The sequence below is a fragment of the Etheostoma spectabile genome, chromosome 1 (genome assembly GCF_008692095.1).
Source record: "Etheostoma spectabile isolate EspeVRDwgs_2016 chromosome 1, UIUC_Espe_1.0, whole genome shotgun sequence".
In the NCBI taxonomy this organism is placed as follows: Eukaryota; Metazoa; Chordata; class Actinopteri; order Perciformes; family Percidae; genus Etheostoma; species Etheostoma spectabile.
The window spans coordinates 2,219,657-2,242,437 of record NC_045733.1 but is presented as its reverse complement, the minus strand read 5'-3'; the positions used below and the strand labels follow the sequence as shown (position 1 = coordinate 2,242,437).

Below are 22,781 nucleotides of genomic sequence, written 5' to 3'. Positions count from 1 at the left end.
TTTCCACATGAAGGTAAAATTGGGGGGGTTTGTCAAATAGACGCCACGTGATCTGTACTTTAAAAAGACATGAGAGAAACAAGAAAGCAAGGAGGATGGATGTTTGATGAGACATCAGAGTAATGGTGAATATCATGAAAAACGTGTTAACAATAAGAAAGCAGAGAGAGACAGACGCATTTACTGTAATAAAGAGAGAAAATAGCCAATAGCGTGTGGATGTGTACTTGCATAGCATTCCCAGTCAGTGCTCCTTTCATTTAGCCCTGAACATCCACTGATAATGAAACAGTTATTAATTATATATCCTCAACTGTCCAAGTTCCCCTGAGAAATGCTTCACCCTCTACTGCTGTGTGCACGTATCACTGGAATGTAAGCTTAGTAATTGTGTATGGGTAAAGAATAGCTAACAAGTGCCCAGCAGGGATGTAAATGTGGAGAATTGCTGCTACATGAAGGCTCAGCGGGGCAGTATTGTTTATTCTTTGTAATTTGATTTTATTCCTTTTACAGACTGCCGGTTGTTTAAAACTGCCAGTGTCAAAACTAGAGTGACGTTAATGTATCTGTGTCTCTCACAGTCTTGACTAATAATTGTACAAAGGTAAAAATCTTTCACATACTTCCAACATTGACCATTTCCCCACTATTACTAAAAATCCTAGTCGTCATAAAGCCCTTTTGTTGTGGTGATATGGTTTATAAAACCAACTCCCACACAATTAAAATGAAGATGTCTGTTGTTTCAACTGATAATATCACCCCACAAAAAACAAGTTGTTGTTGAGTTTCCTTTAACTTATCCGATTTATAGTAATAGTTTTTAAGTCATTTTTAGCCATGGCTCAAGGGATGGCTCTTTTGCGAGAGGGGGCTTTTTCGGTCGGTCTACCACTTTGGCCCCTAAAATAAAATACCACACATAGTTTTCAAACTGCTGGCTACAAGCAATATAACTTGTCACATATTCAATATCTCAAAAAACACATTTACCCTGTCAAGATAGAATAACTATAAATAGAGAAATCAATGATAAATGAAAGTGTATTGCCTCCACTAAATTCCATTATTTCTGTCTGTGCTTGGGGTAAATAGAGGGAGTTGTATGTGTGTGGGAAATAAGACGGAGGCTATGTTGTGCAGAGTATGATCATGTTTTTGAGATATTGAATACATGTCATAACTACATCTGCTTGCCTTGTGGCCAACAATCATCAACCCCTGTGTCAGAATTTATTTTGTACATCTTGTATTGATTCTATATCAGTGAGAGATTTGTAAGTTGTGTTGGTGTCACAAAAACAGTTGTAGAACGTTGGACGGACACGCACGCGCGCAAGCACACACAGCCCAAGGCAGAGATTGGTCTCAGAGATGTGAAGTGTGTTTTCCTGTTTTCTCTAAAGCACAATTACTCTCACAGCGTGACGGAGTGTTGAAGAATGTGTGTGGATTTGTGAGTGTGCATTAATTTGTGTGCCTGTATCTCATTGAAAGAACAACATAGAGGTGTGTGTGTGTGTGGTGTGTGTGTGTGGTGTGTGTGTGTGTGTGTGTGTGTGTGTGTGTGTGTGTGTGTGTGTGTGGTCTGTGTGTCTGTGTGTGTCTGTGTGTGTCTGTGTGTGCTGTGTGTTGTGTAATGAGCAGGTGGGGGGCATCAAAGCTGAAGATAATTACAGGCCTTGAGGGCTGTATGTAAGTAATAACTGATTGAAGAAAACACACACACACACCCCTCAGGAGGATTCAAATGTTGGAGTTAAACAAACAAACAAACAAAAAGAACAAACAAACGACTATTATCAGAAGTTCTTAGACTCAGAGAGCGAGGAGGGGGTGATGAGAGATAATAGAGGAGAAAAAAAATTTAAAAAAATTTATTATAGTCTGAGTACAGTTACTTACCATTTCAAAAGGTGTGAAAGAATATTTGAAACACTTCTGCATTGGTAGCTAATTAATTAAATAAAAATCAATCTCTGTGCATGTCCAATATATCAGAGCCCTAAGTCAGGTGAGAACGGAGGACCCACGGAAGCAAGACAACTTTATCTTTGTCAGATTAAGTATTTATATTTGACACCAATCTCTCACTTACTGTCTCTTTGGACCCACACACACACACACACACACACACACACACACACACACACACACACACACACACACACACACACACACACACACACACTGCATTGCGAACAACAAAAACAACATCTAGCACTTTGGTCTTATTTATAGCTAGAACATTTTGATTGAAAGTTGGATGAATCAATTTCCAAAGGGTCTTCATTATTTCAAAGAACATAAGAAGTATTGACAGACGGTAGACTCAAGAGTTTTGTTCTAATTTCAGCTGGATGTAATAATGCCTGTTAGAGCAAAGCTGCACTTACTTACACAACAAAAAGTGCAATACAAGGCAACAGCAGATGAGGCAAACCTCCCAGATCATAGACACTGCCTTTCCAACCAATCATTAAAACTATGTCATCTGTAATGCAGAAGATTTTAGAACCTTAGTGTGGGATGCAACTTTTATTAGTTTCTGAGATCAATGCGCAGATAAACGCATGGAGATTTTCTCCATTGTGTGAACTCCAAAACTGATTTTGTTTTCAGCGCATGTTATTCATTTTGTTATTCCTGTTATTCATGTTAGTCAAATACTGCGCATGCTATTGTGTAGAATTTGACTTCTGGATTGTTGGGGCAGCCAGTGTTTATTTACCACAAACAGACAATGTACCGACTTTACAGACGTTTGCTGTGGCTAGCTAGTAATGTACACACTGACCTATATTTAATACATCTCACCTACAGTTATCAGAAATATATAATTTTTTATTGTTACAGTCCAGCGCACCTGCTCAGCAGCCGACCCACACTCCACTCCACACCACACACACACACTGGGTTTGTTTGATATTGTACGAAAAACGTATGAACAACAGTTTGGATGATATCCTACGAAAATTACGGCGACAGCCGGCCGGCAAAAGTTTATATTGTGTCATGCTATCATCCTCCGTTGCTTTGTATACAATGATGCAGCTAAAAATATGTGTAGTGATTTCAACTGACAAAATGGGAGTCCACTCGAGGGCTTACTGCCTGGTAGTTTTAAACATTGACGTTTAGGGGACAGCCGTGATGCTTATGGAGCAGATTTGTAAAACTGCAATCAACTGATATTTTTTTAAACCTTTGAATTTGAGCTACAATTTGTGCCCTCTCTTTTCATTGATATCATGTCTACAATTTGCTTCTTGATTGTTTTTATACACGCTTGTGCATTTTTACACACTTGAGCGTATTTGTTTATATATATATATTTTTATTATAATTTTGCACACTGACTCACATTGCAGTGTGTATGAGTACACAACACATCTTCTACCCCCCCTTTTTTTCCCTCTCACTCTCTCTCACACTGATAAGAGTGTATGGATGCACTGGTATATGAAGCATACAGATTACTGCTTTAGATGCAGTTAGACGAGCCGACAGAAAGAGGAGCTGAGCAGATGAGAGGAGGGAAACAGTTCAAAAGGCGAGTCAGCACTCCTCTCCTTTCCCTTGTTGCCCCCTTACAATTTATCCTCCCATCTGCTACTTCTGACATCTGTCTTCTGTCCCTCTTTCCACAGTTCTTCTTCCCATATGCTTTCCTTCTCTTCTCATTCTCCCTTTTTTCCCTCTCCCTTCTCTTATATCATCTCCTCATTGTTCAGATAGATTTTTTGTTCCACCCGCCTCAGCTCACTCCCTGCCTCATTCCTGATGTAGATTATTTTGCTTGCATCTGCTTCTCACTCCTCCTCCCCTCTGTTCTCCATCTCCCTCTCGTTTTCTCTCCCTCCCTGCAGTCAAGACACCCAGGTGTCTCAAAACATCTTGGTGTTGGCAAAACGCTTGGTATTCATCAAGCAAAACATCAAGCAAAACAGCTGCATGTATCGTTTTTAACCATACTTGTGAGGACCGCACATCTTTACAGAAAAGTTTTATGTCAGACCACACAAGGGTGAACATTTCATTTTTGTTGGGGTTGTTTGGCTTAGTGGAACATATTTCATGAAAGTTGACGTACTTTTCCAGGAAGTGTAGAACTGTCAGTGTTGAACAGTGTGTTTGTTCCTAGTAGACATTTAAATAAAAGTCTCCCTGTGGATTCACATTATTCCACTGATCTTAGACGGTGCATCTGTTACTTGTAAATGCTAATGTCTCAAACCTACAGGGCAAAAGAACACCTAATTTAAGCCCTATGTGGATAAGATTAGTTTTATGAATAACATATGAGATAAAATTATTAGCATATGATTTCTGTCTTTCCTGTTCTTATTCGGAAAAGATGTAAATCAGACAGCTGTTGTCCATGACCATTTTGGATGATGTCTCTCCCTTCAGTTAAATACCGGTATTGATAAGACAGAACATTTTAAGTATTGGTTGTGATGGCAATCCTTAAGATCTTTGACATTCACTTGGCTCCTATTGAAGCTGTGTAGTGCCTGTATTTCTGAGTTTAGTAATCTCATGGATTGTTTGCATTTTAATCAGCATATAGCAAAACTGGCCTCATCAATCTTTCTTTTATCTCCAAAAATATTGCAAAGTTCAGAGCTACGGTTTCTTTCTAGGACACCAAGGTAGTTATGCCTTCATTACAGCCCACTCAGATCATTAATCCTCTTTTTACTTGCACAACTAAGTCAAATTTAAATTCAGTTTGTTCAAAATTCAAATGTCAGACTTTTAACTGAGATCAAACCACATCTGATCCTATTTCGCCTGGTTTATTCTCTTTACTCTGGTTCAGGTATTTTTAGAATAGCTTTTAAAATTATTTTATACACTGCATGGAAGAGCTCCAATGCATATCGATATTCAATACTTAAGCTATACATACACTAATGTTAAGTCCTTTTTTATATGTCCAATGTTTGCATTAACCAGATGTGACTAGATTATTGCATGTTTTAGCTTATATATTTTATGTTTTGAATGTTCTACCTGATACAAAGAATGTTGTAGGGTTTGATTCTATCAAGTTGAATACCAAAGAAAAGATCTAACTTACATAGAATATTCTAATGTTTTCTGATAATGTGTTTAGACAGCACACAAACGTAAAACATACTCTTCTTTTCATAGGTAGTTGTTCCCTTAAGGCCATATTTTGTGTGCAAGTTTGTATATGCGCATGTACTCATCAAGATGATAATAAAGCCATAAGGATATTCGTCACATAGTAAGAGTCCCCACAGGTGTCAATGAATCATTCTCTAAATAACCATTAACAACCCAGCAAGGCTTCTAGGATGGCTGTGGATGCAGCACAGCTGGCTGCCATCCCTGTCTCTCACTCACACAGGCAGCAGGGCTTTACATGCCAGTCACTAATCTACACTAAACTTGTGTGTTAATGTGCAGCTGTGCTGTGGATGCCTGCAGTGCAGTGTAGTGTATTACTGAGTACTGAGCGGTTCAGTTCTGTGCAGGCTGCTTTACTATCAAAGCATAGATGCAACACTAGATGGCAATAGTGCCCCTTCAGGAAGCTTGTTTCTTAAATGCTCATGTTTACATTCGCTTACATTTACTTTGCAATACAAGGCAGTAGCAGTGCTGGCAAAGAAAGATTATGTGCTGGAATTGGCTTTGCAGCATGAGGAAGAGCTAAGTTGTCAAGCAGTTGTGTTCACTATCAACGAGAGCCCAACCAATACGATATGAGGAAAATAAGTATTTGAACACCCTGCTATTTTGCAAGTTCTCCCACTTAGAAATCATGGAGGGGTCTGAAATTGCCATCTTAGGTGCATGTCCACTGTGAGAGACAAACTAAAAAAAAATCCAGAAATCACAATGAATGATTTTTTAACTATTTATTTGTATGATACAGCTGCAAATAAGTATTTGAACACCTGTCTATCAGCTAGAATTCTGACTCTCAAAGACCTGTTAGTCTGCCTTCCAAATGTCGACCTCAACTCCATTTATTATCCTAAATTAGATGCACCTGTTTTAGGTCGTTAGCTGCATAAAGACACCTGTTGACCCATACAATCAGTAAGAATGCAACTACTAACGTGGCAAAGACCAAAGAGATGTCCAATGACACTAGAGACAAAATTTTACACCTCCACAAGGCTGGAAAGGGCTACGGGGAAATTGCAAAGCTGCTTGGTGAAAAAAGGTCCACTGTTGGAGCAATCATTAGAAAATGGAAGAAGCTAAACATGACTGTCAATCTCCCTTGGACTGGGGCTCCATGCAAGATCTCACCTCGTGGGGTCTCAATGATCCTAAGAAAGGTGAGAAATCATACCATACACCCAGAATTACACGGGAGGAGATGATCAATGACCTGAAAAGAGCTGGGACCACCTTTTCCAAGGTTACTGTTGGTAATACACTAAGACGTCATGGTTTAAAATCATGCATGGCACAGAAGGTTCCCCTGCTTAAACCAGCACATGTCAAGGCCTGTCTTAAGTTTGCCAATGACCATTTGGATGATCCAGAGGAGTCATGGGAGAAAGTCATGTGGTCAGATGAGACCAAAATAGAACTTTTTGGTCATAATTCCACTAACCGTGTTTGGAGGAAGAAGAATGATGAGTACCATCCCAAGAACACCATCCCTACTGTGAAGCATGGGTGAAGCATGGGAGTGGTAGCATCATGCTTTGGGGGTGTTTTTCTGCACATGGGACAGGGCGACTGCACTGTATTAAGGAGAGGATCACCGGGGCCATGTATTGCGAGATTTTAGGGAGCAACCTCCTTCCCTCAGTTAGAGCATTGAAGATGGGTCGAGGCTGGGTCTTCCAACACGACAATGACCCGAAGCACACAGCCAGGATAACCAAGGAGGGGCTCTGTAAGAAGCAAATCAAGGTTCTGGTGTGGCCTAGCCAGTCTCCAGACCGATAGAGATAGAGAATCTTTGGAGGGAGCTCAAACTCCGTGTTTCTCTGCGACAGGCCAGGAACCTGACTGATCTAGAGAATTCTGTGTGGAGGAGTGGGCCAAAATCCCTTCTGCAGTGTGTGAAAACCTGGTGAAAAACTACGGGAGTTTTGACCTCTGAAATTGAAACAAAGAAACTGCCCAATTTTCTTGTTTTTCTCAGTTCAATATTATTTGCAGCTGTACATACAAAAAATATTTAAAAAAATCAACTTGTATTTCGATTAAAGACTAGGAGGGGGAAGTGCGTGGAAAACTCCGATACGACTCTCTTATAATGGGTCCCAGGCTCCGTCCACCCTTTTATTCTACAACTGAATTGGGGTTAATTCAAAATTTCTGTTTTTTTTTTTCCGGGCCGCCGCAAACAATTCCAGCAAAATCTCTGGACAAATCAGGTTTTTTTTTTCTGCCCCTTAAAAATATAGCTTGTTAAATATATAAATTGTGGACAATTCAAAAGTTTTCGCTGTCGCCGCTCGTCTCTGTTGTTGGACCCGGGGAGGAAAGGGGGGGGCTGCGTGGGCGTAAGAGGGGAAGCCAAACACAGGGACGGCTTTACAAAGAAATTGGTCATTCGCAAAATTAAAACCTTTTGATAAAAAAAACGTTGCTTCTTTTGTGGAAAGGCACGGATGCGGGGAGTCAGGTGCACCGTTGCAACCTAAGAAAAATGTTAGTCGCACCCTAGAGCCCTGTGAGCTAAAAAACTAACTAGCACCGACTACCACGGGTCCCTGCTTTTGTCTGAAAATAACCAACGGGACAAAATGTTCTTACCCCTTCCCCCGTTTTTTTGCGCGTTCTGGGGGACCTAGTTTGTCCCCTTACCTTTTTACAACCGAGGGTAGGGTTAAACCGAGGGCTGTATACCCCTAGAAACCGATGTGGACGCGAGCTCACTTGTAAACACATAAGAAACAATGGCCTGCTGCATTAACCAGAGAGACGCATAATGTGAGTATTTTCGCTTAAATATTGATTTAAAATTACGACAGTTTTGTTTTGTGGTCTATACAGTCCTGTGCATATATAACTGAAACGTTTAAAAATCGCTAGTTTGCAATGCTGATCGCAATTTGCTAACTTTTTAAATGTTGATTTGCACAACAGTCCCGCCTTCTTTGCCTTGAATGGACTTTATCCATCACTAATTATTAATATTGTATTATAAAATATTTTTATATATATATTATATATAAAAATTATATATAACTATAAAACATTCTCTATGATACATCTACGTGTTTTTACATATACCGTCCTTTATCACACAGGAGGACACAGCACTGATCCCCTTTGGGGCTGAAACGATGCAGAAGTTTACTAAGCATTGTTACCATAGTATTGTAATCATTTGTAATTAATTCCTGTTCATTGTTCATGCACTTGTATATTGTTGTTGGTTTTGATATAGGACACTGATGAAATTTGAGGGGGGTTACTGGCCAACAGGCTTCTGACTGGTCTGGAATATCAGAACAGCTGTAGTTAACTTGTTTGTTTGTTGTCTTGTGTGTATTTTTTTAGTTTTACACATACGAGTGCCTTTTTATGTGTGTAACATGTTAGCCGTGGTTCTAATAGTTGATAATGGTTCTGTAACATAATTTTATGTAATGTTTTTGCCTGTTATGTTTAATTTATCAGCAATAAAGACAGATTTTTGTTAACAAAATGTTTTTCTGAACATCAATGACATTCAAAACGGTGATAACTGAAACAGATATACAACACACCATGAATACATGGTGTATATGTATGTATACATGATACATGTGTATACACATATGTATTGCAAACAGACCTAAGTACTACACAGATAAGAACATCTGCCTCTGCACCACCAAAGTGAACATAAAATAACTATAAAATATATAAATGCATATGTCACTGTTGTCCAAACCCACACAGTCGACAGACAGAGACGGCATCTTGGAAGTTTGTGCAGGAAACAACGATGACTGGAACATAATCAGAAAGTGGTTTACGGAGCGGTAGATTGGCTTTGCAAAAAAACTGACAGCGTTAACGGAATGACAAATATAAAAAATCGCTCGATCACGCAATTTTGATCGTGGGAAGCCAAAATCGTGATTGTGATTAAAATTCGATTAATTATGCAGCCCTAATATATATACAATGGAACTCGAATGTTTGGGCACTCCAGGTAAACATTTGTATTAATGTGCATAAAGAAGCCAAGAAAAGCTGGAAAACATTCCAAAAGACATGAAATGACAGATTAGACATTCGTATAATGTGTCACAAAAAGTTAGATTTTATTTCCATCATTTACACTTTCAAAATAAATGAAAACCAAAAAATGGCGTCTGCAAAAGTTTGGGCACCCTGCAGAGTTTATTGCATGCACCGCTCCCTTTGGAAAGCTGAGACCTGACAGTGTCATGGATTGTTCTCAATTGTTGTCTGGAAAGACCAGGTGATGTCAATCTTAAGGTTTTAAATGCCCAGACTCATCTGACCTTGCTCCAACAATCAACACCATGGCTTCTTCTAAGTAGTTGTCTAGAAAACTGAAACTGAAAATAGTTGACGCTCACAAAGCAGGAGAAGGCTAGAAGAAGACAGCAAAGCGTTTTCAGATGCCAATATCCTCTATTCGGAATGTAATTAAGAAATGGCAGTCATCAGTAACAGTGGAAGTTAAAGCAAGATCTGGAAGACCAAGAAAAATATCAGACAAAACAGCTCGCAGGATTGTGAGAAAAGCAAGTCAAAACTCACGTTCCATCCAGAAAGACCTGGCAGACACTGGAGTTGTGGTACACCCTTTCACTATAATAGATACTTGATACTTGTACCAATATTGTCTTCATGAAAGAGTCGTCAGAAGAAAACCTTCTACGTTCTCGCAACAAAAATCTGCGTTTTGAAGTTTGCAAACGAACATATAGACAAGCCTGATGCATTGTGGAAACGAGTTCTGTGATGACGATGAGGTTAAAATATAACCTTTTGGCCAAAATGAACAAAGGTACGTTTGGAGGAGAAAGGGCACAGAATTTAATGAAAAGAACCTCTGTCCAACTGTTAACCATGGGGGGGGGGGGGGTAATCATGCTTTGGGGTTGTATTGCAGCCAGTGGCACAGGGAACATTTCACGAGAAGAAGAAAAAATTGATTCAATGAAATTTCAGCAAATTTTGGACGCTAACTTGATCCAATCTGTGAAAAAGCTGAAGTTAAAGAGAGGATGGCTTTTACAAATGGATAAGGATCCTAAACACACCTCAAAATCCACAAAGAATTACATCAAGATACGTAAACTGAAGGTTTTGCCATGGCCTTCACAATCTCCTGAGCTCAACATGATTGGAAATCTATGGATAGACCTTAAAAGAACAGTGCGTGACAGACAGCCAAAAAATCTCAAAGAACTGGAAGATTGGCGAAGATACCTCAAACAAGAATTGAAAGACTCTTGGCTGGCTACAAGAAGAGTTTCCAAGCTGTGATACTTGCCAAAGGGGGCAGTACAAGGTATTAACTCTGCAGGGTGCCCAAACTTTTGCAGACGCCATTTTTTTGTTTTCTGTTATTTTGAAAGCGCAAATGATGGAAATAAAATCTAAATTTTTGTGACATATTATGCAAATGCCTGATCTGTCATTTGATGCCTTTTGGAGATTTTTCCATCTTTTCTTGGCTTCTTTATGCACATTAATACAATTTTTTACGTGGGGTGCCCAAACTTTTGAGCCCCACTTTATGTATGAATGTATGTATACATAATTAAAATAAATGCCACTACAATAAATTGGGAAATGCCTAATATCAGTCAATAACATTGGTCCGGCTCTACCATCAACAAACAAGAAGTGGCTTAACCAGACCAGGCACAGATTTCTTTGTAGCCTCGGCTGTGAAGTGCATTTCTACTTTTCTATTATTCTTCAACCATTCTGAAGGCATCATGCATGTTGCTGTTGATGTACTGTATGTTGATATTTGTAGGTAATTTAGCTACCATATATATACTCGCACGCCATTATCTGTCATGTGGGAGTGAGTTGTACCCTCCTTTGTTGGCCACTAAGCCTGAAAATGAGAATGAACTCAGGCACGACAAGACAGCCCAGAAAAGAGGACCCCACTAATTATTAACTACACACACACACACACATACAACTAAATCTCTCATGACTGCAGCAAAGCAGCTAGTACTCACGGGAAATTAATTACCATGCTACACACATACACACACCCACACCAACAGAGACATGCTGAGGTAGGCCTAATTAGGTGTCTGATTGCATAGACTTAACACAAATGACCACATATACACACATGTGAGTGCACACATCTATGCTCTTGCATATCAATGCGGAAAATCTGCGTCTCTCGGTCACTTCCTCTACTGTCTGGTGACAGTTTTGTTTTTTACATTCTTTTTTCATGATTACCTTTCTCATTTCAGTCATATCATGTGTCCATGCACAAGGCCTTTATCCTTTAAAAAAACAAACAAATGAATAATAGATAATGAATGCATGTTTGCAACTTGAGAATTGTGTAAGTGGCAAGGTTAAAAAATATACTGCTTATGTTATTAGGAGGAAAACAAAAAGGAAAAAAAAACAGAAGGCACAGTAGTATACATACTATACTATGTACCTAATATAAAATACTTGTCTATCTTATTTATCTGACAGATTTTTTCTTTTAAAACTTGTTCCTAATTATATTTAGAGGTAGAAAATGTTTATTTGAGCAAAATAACATGAAGCTAAAGCATTCAGGTGTCTCTATCAGAAAAGGGATTCTTGTTCTTTACAATACGTGATATGTTATTTATCTAATGGCTCTCTGCTATTTGTCTCTGAGAAAATACATGGCGCCATAGACTGGGATTGTAGGGCTAACAGGTATTACCATTAGTCAGTAAATCAGATGTTAAAAAAAAAAAAAAAAAGTAAAGTGCCGATCTTATTTCACCAGAATCTATTAGTAATAATCTAATAATTATTAATTATTTTGTCCAACCAACAGTCATCAATCTAACAAAATTCCATTTAGAATGATATAAAGTACAATAAAGCAGCAAGCCCTTATATTTTCTGGATCCAGCAAATGTTTGCAAATTTTGCTCGGTATACCACTAAAACGGTTAATTGATCATCCAAACTGTTAGTTTGTGGTGGTGTGACAACGGTTAAGTCTTGAAGTAAAGATATTCTGAGTGTGTGGGATATAAGAGTCATAGACGAAGGCATGAAAGAGAGAATGACCCAATAACTATGTTCAGGGGGGAAGAGAGAGAGAGAGAGAGACTTTATTTCAAATTCTGCCTTCTGCATGTTCCTAATGAAACCCATCTCATGTTATTCATGAGTTTTCCTTGTGTGCCCACAGTCCAACTATGGATCTGCCATCCAGAAGACCAACACTTCACACAACATCTGACACAAAGGGAAAAAAAGGGCAAAAAGGCAGTGGAAAGTCAGAGGGAAATAATGGGGGTGAAGAGAAGGAGGGAGATGACAGAGGAAACCAATGAACATAATAGAGAACATGGCTGAGGATGAGACATATGGCCTTCATGGTAAAAATTATAATTTTAAATTCTTATAAAAATTTGTATTCTTATTAAACAAGAAAGTATGTTTCTCTTGCATACTAATGAACTGACGTAGTTCATATCTTTGTTTTGCCGTCTTTTCCGGTTTATTTTGATCTGTCTTGATCTGTTGTTGCTTTCCACATCCATATTTGGACTATGTTAAATCAGTGTGTTTACCATACTGTATGTCTTGTAGCATCCTATGTTCTGAGCTCTTGTTGGTTATCGCCTAGAGGCCAGAACAGAGTCGTCTCTGTGTATTTGAATCAAGGAATAATGTGTGTGAACTGTACAGAATGTGTGTAGGTGTTTGCTTACTGATTCAGTAAGAAACAGGAGTTGAAAAAGAAACAGGCAGTTGAAAGAACAGTTGTTCTGAACTGTTGAACTACAAGATGTTACTATAGAGAAAAGTGTTGTGGTAGTTGTTTTTGTTGTTGTGATGGAGCTATAGTTCGGGATTTTAGTGAAATCATGTTCAGATTGGAAAGATTTAGCCGTGTGTCTGTCTGTCTCTCTGTCTGTGTTGAAGTAAGGGCAGTAGTACTCAAGTCCAGACTCAATATGCTTTCCTGTTGTCTCGGACTCGTTGATATTTGGACTCAGGCTTTGGACTCACCAAATATTGTAGTTGGTCTCAACCGAATCTCCTTCAAAACAAAACCATAAATGAAGCGTGTTTGTTCAGAAAACCGGTATTAGTTTAATTCAAAAGCAATCTAGAACTGCGTCATATACCTCAATCATTAGGCATCAATTATTTTCATTTTGGCCACAGATACAATGTCAGCGAGCACTTCACCCTATGAATTTTTCTGGACAAGTAATAAGTTAAAAAATTTGAACTTTTTTTTTTTTTTTTTTAGTAAATAATAGGGCGTAATTTGATCCTATAATCATAGAAACTTGTACGTTTAATTCTCCTGCTTCAGTTCACAATTTTGCGGGAACCAAACACAAAACTGACAAATAAGCCACAAACTGGCTTACCTACCTGACTGGTTTAACATGATGACGATAGAGAAGCGACCAAGCAGCTTCTTGTTTACTACATAGCGGCCACTGAAGCGCGGCAAACCCGTTGATGTCGCTGTCGCTTCTACGTCACCTGGATCATTGGTCTGATTGGTTGTTCTTTCCAATTGTGTACAGAGTCATTTGAGCTATGCCTGTTGGTCTCGCCTCGTGTGCAGAGAAAATACAGCAGACTCCCCAGACCAATTGTAAACCTAAACTCTATTGGGCTTGGTTTGATGATAGCCAGGCTACCCGACAGTAGTATTTAGTATTTAATATACATATTTTGATTAAGTAATAGCTTTGTTAACTCAATTTGAGAAACCTTGCAAATAAAATAACCATATGGGAATGTCTATTTTTAGCCAATCCAGTGAGTTAGGAGCATGGCAAATAAAACTACATCATCCCATTGATGCAGAAGTCCTATACACTCAATATTGCCATAAAACTGTCCTGCTCATTGATTTAGACCATTACCTACAATGGCCTGGAATAGATTCCCCAGTAGGAACGGTATGGCTAAATCAAATTTCTGTCATCTTGTGGCATAATCATCAGAATGCGCATCCCTATCTGCCAGAACCATCTTGTAAATTATGTTAATTTAATGTAATTATCAAATATTGGTAACTGCTGTAGTCTGAGAGATTTTAGAGATGGCTTTTTTGATTAGATGGATGGCTGCCGCTGAGTTTTTTTCAATATTGTGTTTCCACCTCTTTTTGCCTCACCACATAGCTTACAGCCACATCCTCAGCATTGATTCCCACACACGTGTTCATCCATTTTACAGTCAAACATTTTAGTAGTTGAATTGTAACTCCTTGATACATTTAAAGATGTCATGTTTCAATAAATAATACTGGTATTTATTATATAATTCCTTTTTTAAGCAGATTGTGATGGGTTTTACTGTACATTATTGTGGAAGTTATGGAAATTTACTGTACTTGATATCTAAATGACGGATCCATGAACACAGTATAGCTCTTTCAGCTGCCCGAGGGTCAACATTTCCAACAAAGTTAAGCTCAGAACCAAAAATGGTGTTGTGGTCAGCATCAGACTTCCTGTCTGGGATTGTGGACGATGGATTGACTTCCTGCGGTTTGCAGCTTGTGATGTGACCAAACTCTTAGTGTCTGAGTTATGTTCTCAGTTCATGTGTTGAAGCTGCACAGAACCTGGCTGTGTTTGGGTCTGGCCTGCTCCAATCTGTTGTTATTGCTTTGTATCTCATACTTCACGCATGTGTTTCTTAATCTGTGGGTGGTTTCACTGTTTCTGGTTGGTCTCATTATGACATGAATGGACCTCTGTCCTAAGGTGAGACTATAAATTTAACCACTGGGATTCAGGCTAGAAAGGTCATCGCAAATAAGATACAGCGGCATAACAAGAGGGGCGGTAAGAAGAGGAAAGCTGTAAATCACAGCAGAATGTGAGAATGAAGTGTGTTTTAGAAACTTGTTTTAGAAGCCTTCAGGGGCCTGGAGCCAAATACAACAGTCCAGTCTGGTCACACACTGATAAACGGTTAGAGGAAACACTTAACTTCTGACGCTAATGTTAACAGGCAACAGCCTTCTGTCAGACCTACACTGTGTGAGTAAGTGTGCGTTCATATTATGTCTGATTTAGCCTTTAAGGTTATTCTAATGCCATCTACAGAATTCATTAAGTATGCCCAATCTTATTAAATGTCCCGTAATAAGTATGATAAGCCCTGGGCTAATGTATTAACAACCATCATAGCATGTTTTCCATTTCCTAATTTTGTGTGTGTAAGCTCATAATACCATCAGTTGTCAGATTTTAATTAGCAATATTGTATAGTTTTCTGTGGCTTTCTCTCATCAGTCATCATGTGATAAACCACACAGTGATTTCGTACTGTATATGAGCTCATGCCAAACGAGCCTCAGGCTTCTCTGATAACCCTGATTCTCCTGCGCCTATGCTCTAATGAAGGGATGACGCTAGCAATGCACAGAAATCCATCACACAAAATTGAATGCAAGGTGTCGAGCATTCTGGTTTGCCAGTTGAATAAATATGTATGTAATCTATATGGATCATATCGGCCTATGCACAAACACAACACAACCCACTCTGACGTGTGTGTGGTGTGTGTGTGTGTGTGTGTGTGTGTGTGTGTGTGTGTGTGTGCGCATCTTTACTGAATGTAATTGGCTGTGTGAAGCGGACAGACGCTGCTTTGCTCTGGCTTGTTATCAGACTTGACAGGAAAACTGGACAGGACAGCAGTGTCACTCTGAGAGACACAGCGGACCTTGGAGGCAGGAAAAGCACACAGAAACAGACATTAACACCGCAAGTGGACAAACGCACACAGCAAACGCACACTGATGCTCAGACACATGGGCTGTGCTCAAGTGCTGTGATACTAACAGGCTGTGACAGTGAGGAGAGTGTACCTAATGTATTGCTCTTAGATAATCAAAAAGAAGATGGGTAGGTGGATAAAACTAGATAATGGATGCACACAGTCAACTTACAGCATATAGAAAAGGATACGACAAGGTTGTTACATAGGAAAAGGTCAAGACAATGGCAGGAACAAAAAGGACGCTTGAGTAGATAGGTGCAGATGTTAGTGTAGCAGCTTAAATATGACCGAAACGGTTTTGTATGTGGAGCTAGGCCTTCACGATTCGGGGAAAAATATGAATCACGATTTTTTTTTGCTTAGAATTGATATCACGATTCTCTGCCGTGATTCTTTTCTCATGCACACATGAAACAAAACAAAACAAATTGGCAGTACCAAACATAGATTTGTTTTGGCACCTATAGCACATTGCGCATCACCACAAGCCTGTAAACACATAGGCCTCAATGAAGAGAAGGGAGCGCATTGCAGTGCTCGGAGCGCTTTAAAACATCTCTTATACAGTCGGTTTAAAACTGACAGAAGAAAGTAGTAGTGTTTGTGATGCAGTCGGCTCGTAAAATTAAATGAGATTGAAAGTCATAAAAAACAAATCAAAAAACAAATCAAAGTCAACTTAAATCACCAATCAACGAATCTAAATCGCAATGTTATAACGATTTATCGTGCATGCCTATGTGGAGCAGTGACATCTGTGATTTTAGAAATCGGAAGTGCTGGTCCCATTCCAGCTCCCTGAGTCATTCACTAGTTGAGAAAAGCTTCAACATTTTTTCTACCTCCGGCCTTGAGATCTTTTTGATAACGGTGAAGCCTTTGAACCATTTTGTTTTCTTTGGAGTGACAGATTTCTCTTTGTGGAAGATCAGTTGACAATCTGTGCAGAATTAACTATATTTTTTCTCTCCTTCTGTCTAGACCTGAGAACTTGTTACGGTGTTCCCAGTGCAAGATGGCTCGCTACTGCAATATCACTTGCCAGGTATTTGTGTGTGTGTGTGTGTGTGTGTGTGTGTGTGTGTGTGTGTGTCCGTGTGTGTCCGTGTGTGTCCGTGTGTGTCCGTGTGCTTTTTAAAGATGCCCTTCTCCCACAGAAACAAGCATGGTCTAGCCATAAGAGAGAGTGCAAATGTCTGCAAAGCCTCCTACCCAGAATTCCCACTGACTCAGTTCGTCTGGCTGCGAGACTCATCTTTGCCTTGGTATGTTTGTGCAGTTTCTACCGGTGAAGAAATATACAACAAAAATGGCTACTCGTGCCTCTCCTTTTGTTAGTTTTGGATTTTCTGGATATTCAAGAGTTTACTTCTGCTATTATAAAAAAGATTGAAATGTCCATTTTCTGCTTTTGTAAGTGCCTGATAAGTTCAACTTTACAAAGATTTCATGCAACAGCGAGAATATGGGGTTTCTGCACATAATGTGTAACAATAGCAGAAAAATAATTCTCTAAAACTATAATACCATGTTTAGGCCCCCTCTTATTTTTCTTTCTAGTTAAGTCCATCTAAGAGCAGTAATGAGGAGCTCTACACTTTGGAGGAGCATGAATCACGTAAGTTTCTCCCCAATAGTGTCTATGTGATTAACTCAAATGCCAGTGCATTAAAAAAATAAATAAAACGTTGCTATTTAATATCTCACCAGACATGTTGGGAACATAAAGAGATGAGAGTATTTCTATGTCTTGTTGGTCATTGTGTGTCTTTCCAGACGTAGTCAGTAGCTCAATGGGACATACAAATTATTCTTATATTTTTCTTGCAGACCTAAATTCCATGTCTGAGCAGAAGAAACAAGGTCTGTCTCAGTTGGCATCCATGTTAGAACTGTACCTACAACAGGAAGTACCTGACCTGGCACAGGAAGTACTGCCACCTTCTTGCCGAGAACCCCTAAGCCTTCTTGCAAAGGTAGGCTAAATCCTTTAATATCTATAAAGACACAGAAAGACACACCTTGGCGCTCTCGAGTACAAAAATGCCTACCCGTGCACAATAGTTTATAGTCCTATCGGCTATCTTATTTCTTTTTCTACTCCTTGGATACATCTTACTTTACTCACAGAGTTTATCAACAATTCTGAGTCTGTAAATAATGTCAATAATGTTAATGATATTGTGTATGTGCCCATTGCCTGCACTGAAGCCACTGACCTACATTTTGTCACATATGTGCCTGCACATTGTGTCAATGACAAAACAATTGTCAGCCACTACCACTTTTACATTTACTCAAACACGACTGCTTAGGACAAACCACAAACTTTAGCACTTACAATCTGCTTTACAGTGAGCATTGCAGCCTCACAGAGCTGTGAGTGTTGCTGTAGACTCTTAGTCTGTTTTGTTTTTTCTTTTATGTGACAGCCGAATTGCTGCACCACGTGTACTGGAGAATTTAATTTCTCAAACACACCACACACGCACATATTTTGGTGTGTGCAATTGTTGTTTTAGCATAATTTTGATGGAAAAAGAGAGAGAGACTGTACTATTTTATAATGTGTGTGAGTGAGTGGGAAGGTGGGAAAACTGGAAAGCTGCTGATTAAATGCAGTTCAAGATTCCGATGGGAATTCTGCTCCAATCTGAGGGGGATGAAAAGCGAACTACTCAGCAACACTTTTGTGGATAGAAGAGAAGAAGAAAGAGACACAGTGTGAGAAAAAAAATGAGGGGGGAACAGAGAGAGATGAGGGAGGGAGAAGAAGATGTCACAGAGAGAGAGATTAAAAGAGAGCAGGAAATGTACAAAGTGTGCCACAACATGAAATGTAAACAGAAATTGGAGGACTGGGATAGCAACTTTATGAAAGTCACTTGCTTTAAAAATGAAACTGTCAGTTGACATAAATTGTCATTGGCTGATGCGTATTAAAAACAAGAGAATGAGATTCAAACTATTTAGCAGTTAGCATGACAGACTTGTCTAGTGTGTTTGTGTATTAAGTGCTGCACAATTTAGTGACTCAGAAATGTAAAAGTTGAAGCCAATGGCACACCATAGGTTGCTGTCCCCCCCCCCCCTGTTTCTCTCTTTCACTATCACTCACTGTCTTGTTTTTTTATATATCTACTGTATATTGTAGATGTTTACTTAAAACCTTTAAATCAGTTTGTTGTAAATATAAATAGTGAAAGCAGGGGTTTTGGTTTTGAATAGCTACATTTGGAGGATCTCCACAGAAATTTTACTTCAGGGGCTATGGAAATACAACATGGAGACCACAAGGACTGTGATTGGTACTATTTGATTGTACCGCTCAAGCAACCACACTGTTAAAAGCCAATATATTATCTTCCACAGAGGTTGTATTATATGTTGCACTGATTGATTTATTAACTGACTTATTTATTCAGTAGCAGCAGTGCTATGCCTCCTTTACCTTTGAGTCTTGCTGGATTTCACTTGGTTGTAAAGATTTCATTGTAGTTAGTGTAGCAGAAATGGGCTATACAAACAATGTCAGTAAGTTTTCATACGGGGATTGACTTTGGCATTGACTTCAAAATCTGGCAAAATTTGGTTGCGAAGTGAGAGTTTATCAGATGTGTAGATTACATATATACGTTGTTTTAAAGACATTCTGATGAGGATAATTCATTTTTTAAATATATTAATAACCCTGAATCTGGGTCGGAGCAATTAACATGACTATATGGGAAACATTATCTGGGAATCAGAACACACCGCGTTATGTTTTTAGGGTTTATAATGGATTCTTGACGCTTGGGGCCGCACCAATGCCCAAAGGCTGACGCCCAGAAACGTCCCAAACACAGCAAAACAGGAAATGCAGGCAGAGGGGTCAGGGTCTCTACAGATACAGATGCTGCCACACACTTCTAGCGGTTCATAAGTGATGATTGAGAGGGATTATTTTTGTACGAGTCTATAGATTATTTTTCAGGGAAATCCTTCTGCGTGCGCGGTCATGGATGGCTTTTATCATGTGAACGCCCCGACAGTTTTGTTGTTATTACTTAGAATTCCTCATGGGGGCGGCAGAAACTATACGCACTAAAGCTTTACTCTTCAGCTGCGGTATAGTTGAGCTATGAATCAATTTCCCCCGTAAATCCCGATTTATTTCACCCACATAACAGTCTTGTATTACACTGCACCCCGTTTTATTGTTGTATACATGCATGTTTACAATTTCAGTTTGTGAAGGGAGTTACTGTCCTTTGAGACCTTTTTAACACCCGATGACCTCAGTGCTACATCTGAGTCATTCCACAGTAGCTCAGTCCTTCCTTATGCCTATGGTAGAGAACTATGTATCAAACCGAGCTGGACACAAGAACAAGTTTCCCCTCACAGATCCAAAGCTCCAATCCCCCTTCACCCTTACATGCCAGTGTACTATAGAGACAGACTCAACCAAAAATGAGAATGGAGAGAACTTCAACCTGTGTGACATTTGGTTTTGCCAATATCCAGAATGGTATTTTATAGGCTGCAAACAGGGGGCACTGTGATTGCATGGACAGCATTCTGTGTTGCCGATATAAAGGAGTGGAGAAGCCTTTCATTTCACTTCCCCCTTGTCTTTATTTTCTCGGCTGTCTTCTCTCTTTCTGTAGATGTGTATTGCTTTTCTGTCTCTCTCACTCTTCTGCTTTAACTGTCCATGTACTGTATCTGTCTGTCCTTTCTCTTTTTGTATCTCTTTCTGTATATTTTTCCATGTCTCTCTCTCCTCTAGACATGCAAGCCTTTCTCTTCTTCTCTCCTCCCCCCTATACTGTCTTTAATGTCTCAAGTACATAACAAAGTAGTTTTCTTATTGTGTACTTAAAATATTCATGAAATAATAACAAATTAGGACATTACTGTGAGTGTATGTTTGTGGCTGTGTTTGTATGTGTTCTAGTCTTTTTACAGTGGGGCATCCTTTATGCTAACAGCTACTCCATCCACAGGACACTAATAGTGTTACAAACATGCATACATGCACAGAGACACACCAACAAGTAGGGCCACAGCATCATTACTGCTCTTAATATACCCGTGGGAAGCAATGAATGAATGTGTGTGTGTGCATGCGTGTGCTAGCATGGTTATGTCCATTTACATACTTTTAAATGTTTGTGTCCGCATGTGTATTCCTACATGCATACCTGTATGGATCCTTTCTGACATAACCTCTCTCTCTCTCTCTCTTCTCTCTCTCCTCTCTTCTCCTCTCTCTCTCTCTCCTCTCTCTCTCTCTCTCATCTCCTCTCTCTCTCTCTCTTTCTCTCTCTCTCCTCTCGTGTGGGGGGGGGGGGGGTGCGTTTGTGAACTTATTGTTATGCTGCATCAGCCCTTACTGCATTGAGACCAAGACCCATTTCTCACACACATATATGACCGACATGTTACATCATAAAACACACACACCTCCCTATCTGTTCTATGCTTGCTCCTCTGTGTCTTGTTCTCGTTCTCTCTCTCAGCCTCATTCATTTGCTCTCTCCTGCCTGACTATCACTTCTTTACTTCACTGACATTCCCTCTTCTTATTCCAGTCTGTACTGGAATGATGGCTATACCCATTCCAACTGTAGCGTTTGATATGAGAGTTATATATAGCTTTTGAAAGACACCTGACAGGCCTAGTTTTGTAACGGGCTAATGCCAGCATTTGAATTTTAATATCTCGAATTGTAGGACCCCGATAACACCATAGATAGGTCACAAGAATTTACATAAAGTGTGTACTTTAAGATATGAATGTATTGTTTCATACATAAAAAAAAAGATACTGTGGAAAGCTTCTGCATACATTTATGCTTAGCGTACTTAGTCCATAGAATTGAGTGGGAGCTCTATCCTCTCAATAGACCTATTGTACCTATAATGCTATTAAATACACTGCTTGTCCTACTATGACGAGTCAAAGTGTCTGCTGTTAAAAATATCTTTTATTTGTAGATATGCAGTTTGAGCATGTAACAGAATGAGATTTTCTAAAACAAAATTGCATGAGCTACATAACATGCCCCATCTACAGTACATGCATAGGCAAACGAGGTGTTCATTGAGACTCTGAACTTTCTATGTGAGCATTCAATAAGACAATTACAATCGTTTCAGATAACGTCTGTGTAATACAAAATACTTTTAGTTCAGTACAAAATTACAATCTATGACTATGACTAAGTTTATAAATCTAATTACAGTGAATTGGTTTTGTTTTCTCATATAACTGAAATGTAAGACAGGCTGAAGGTAAAAATGTTGCCTCATTTAACAATCCAAATATCACTAACCACAACCCATTAGTTTGTGGACAGAAGATTTAACTTGGAGAGGTAAACGGATGCAGGATGGAAGGATGCAGCTATGGGGGGACAGAATTTATGCATCAGAAAAGGCTAACTTTTGCATGGAATTTTAAATTTTGCATGCAGTAAGTATCTACTCTGTCAGGGTTGAAGACCAGTGACCGAAACGTTTATGGGGGAAACAGGTGCATGTGAAGTAACAAAAGTAGGAAAAGTAGAAGACGGGAGGCAAGGGTGAGGAAAAGAGAAAAAAAATGGATGCAGAGGGAGAGACTCTCACAAAGGATAGTATGTAAAATGACAGAGACAGAGGGTTATGGAAAAAATAAAAGCCAAAGATGGAAAATAGACGAAAAAAAAAAAAGGGGGACTGAAAAAAGAAAAAAAAATTTTTGGGAAAAAGGGGAAACGGTGGGAAGGATAAATCGGGGAGTACATACTTCCAAAAAAAGGTTTAAAGTATGTTTTTTGGGTTTATGGTTGGGCGAAAACCGGGGAACCTTT

At 39.2% G+C, this 22,781-nt stretch overlaps 1 protein-coding gene across 1 annotated transcript in view; it reads left to right on the top strand.

Moving 5' to 3' along the window:
• smyd3 (SET and MYND domain containing 3) overlaps positions 1-22,781 on the top strand; it is a 75,411-nt gene that overhangs the window by 1,828 nt on the left and 50,802 nt on the right. The window contains exons 2-5 of the mRNA XM_032516776.1: positions 16,921-16,984; positions 17,097-17,204; positions 17,500-17,557; positions 17,770-17,915. Coding sequence (XP_032372667.1) covers positions 16,921-16,984; positions 17,097-17,204; positions 17,500-17,557; positions 17,770-17,915 — 376 coding nt within the window. The remainder of the gene's footprint in view (positions 1-16,920; positions 16,985-17,096; positions 17,205-17,499; positions 17,558-17,769; positions 17,916-22,781) is intronic.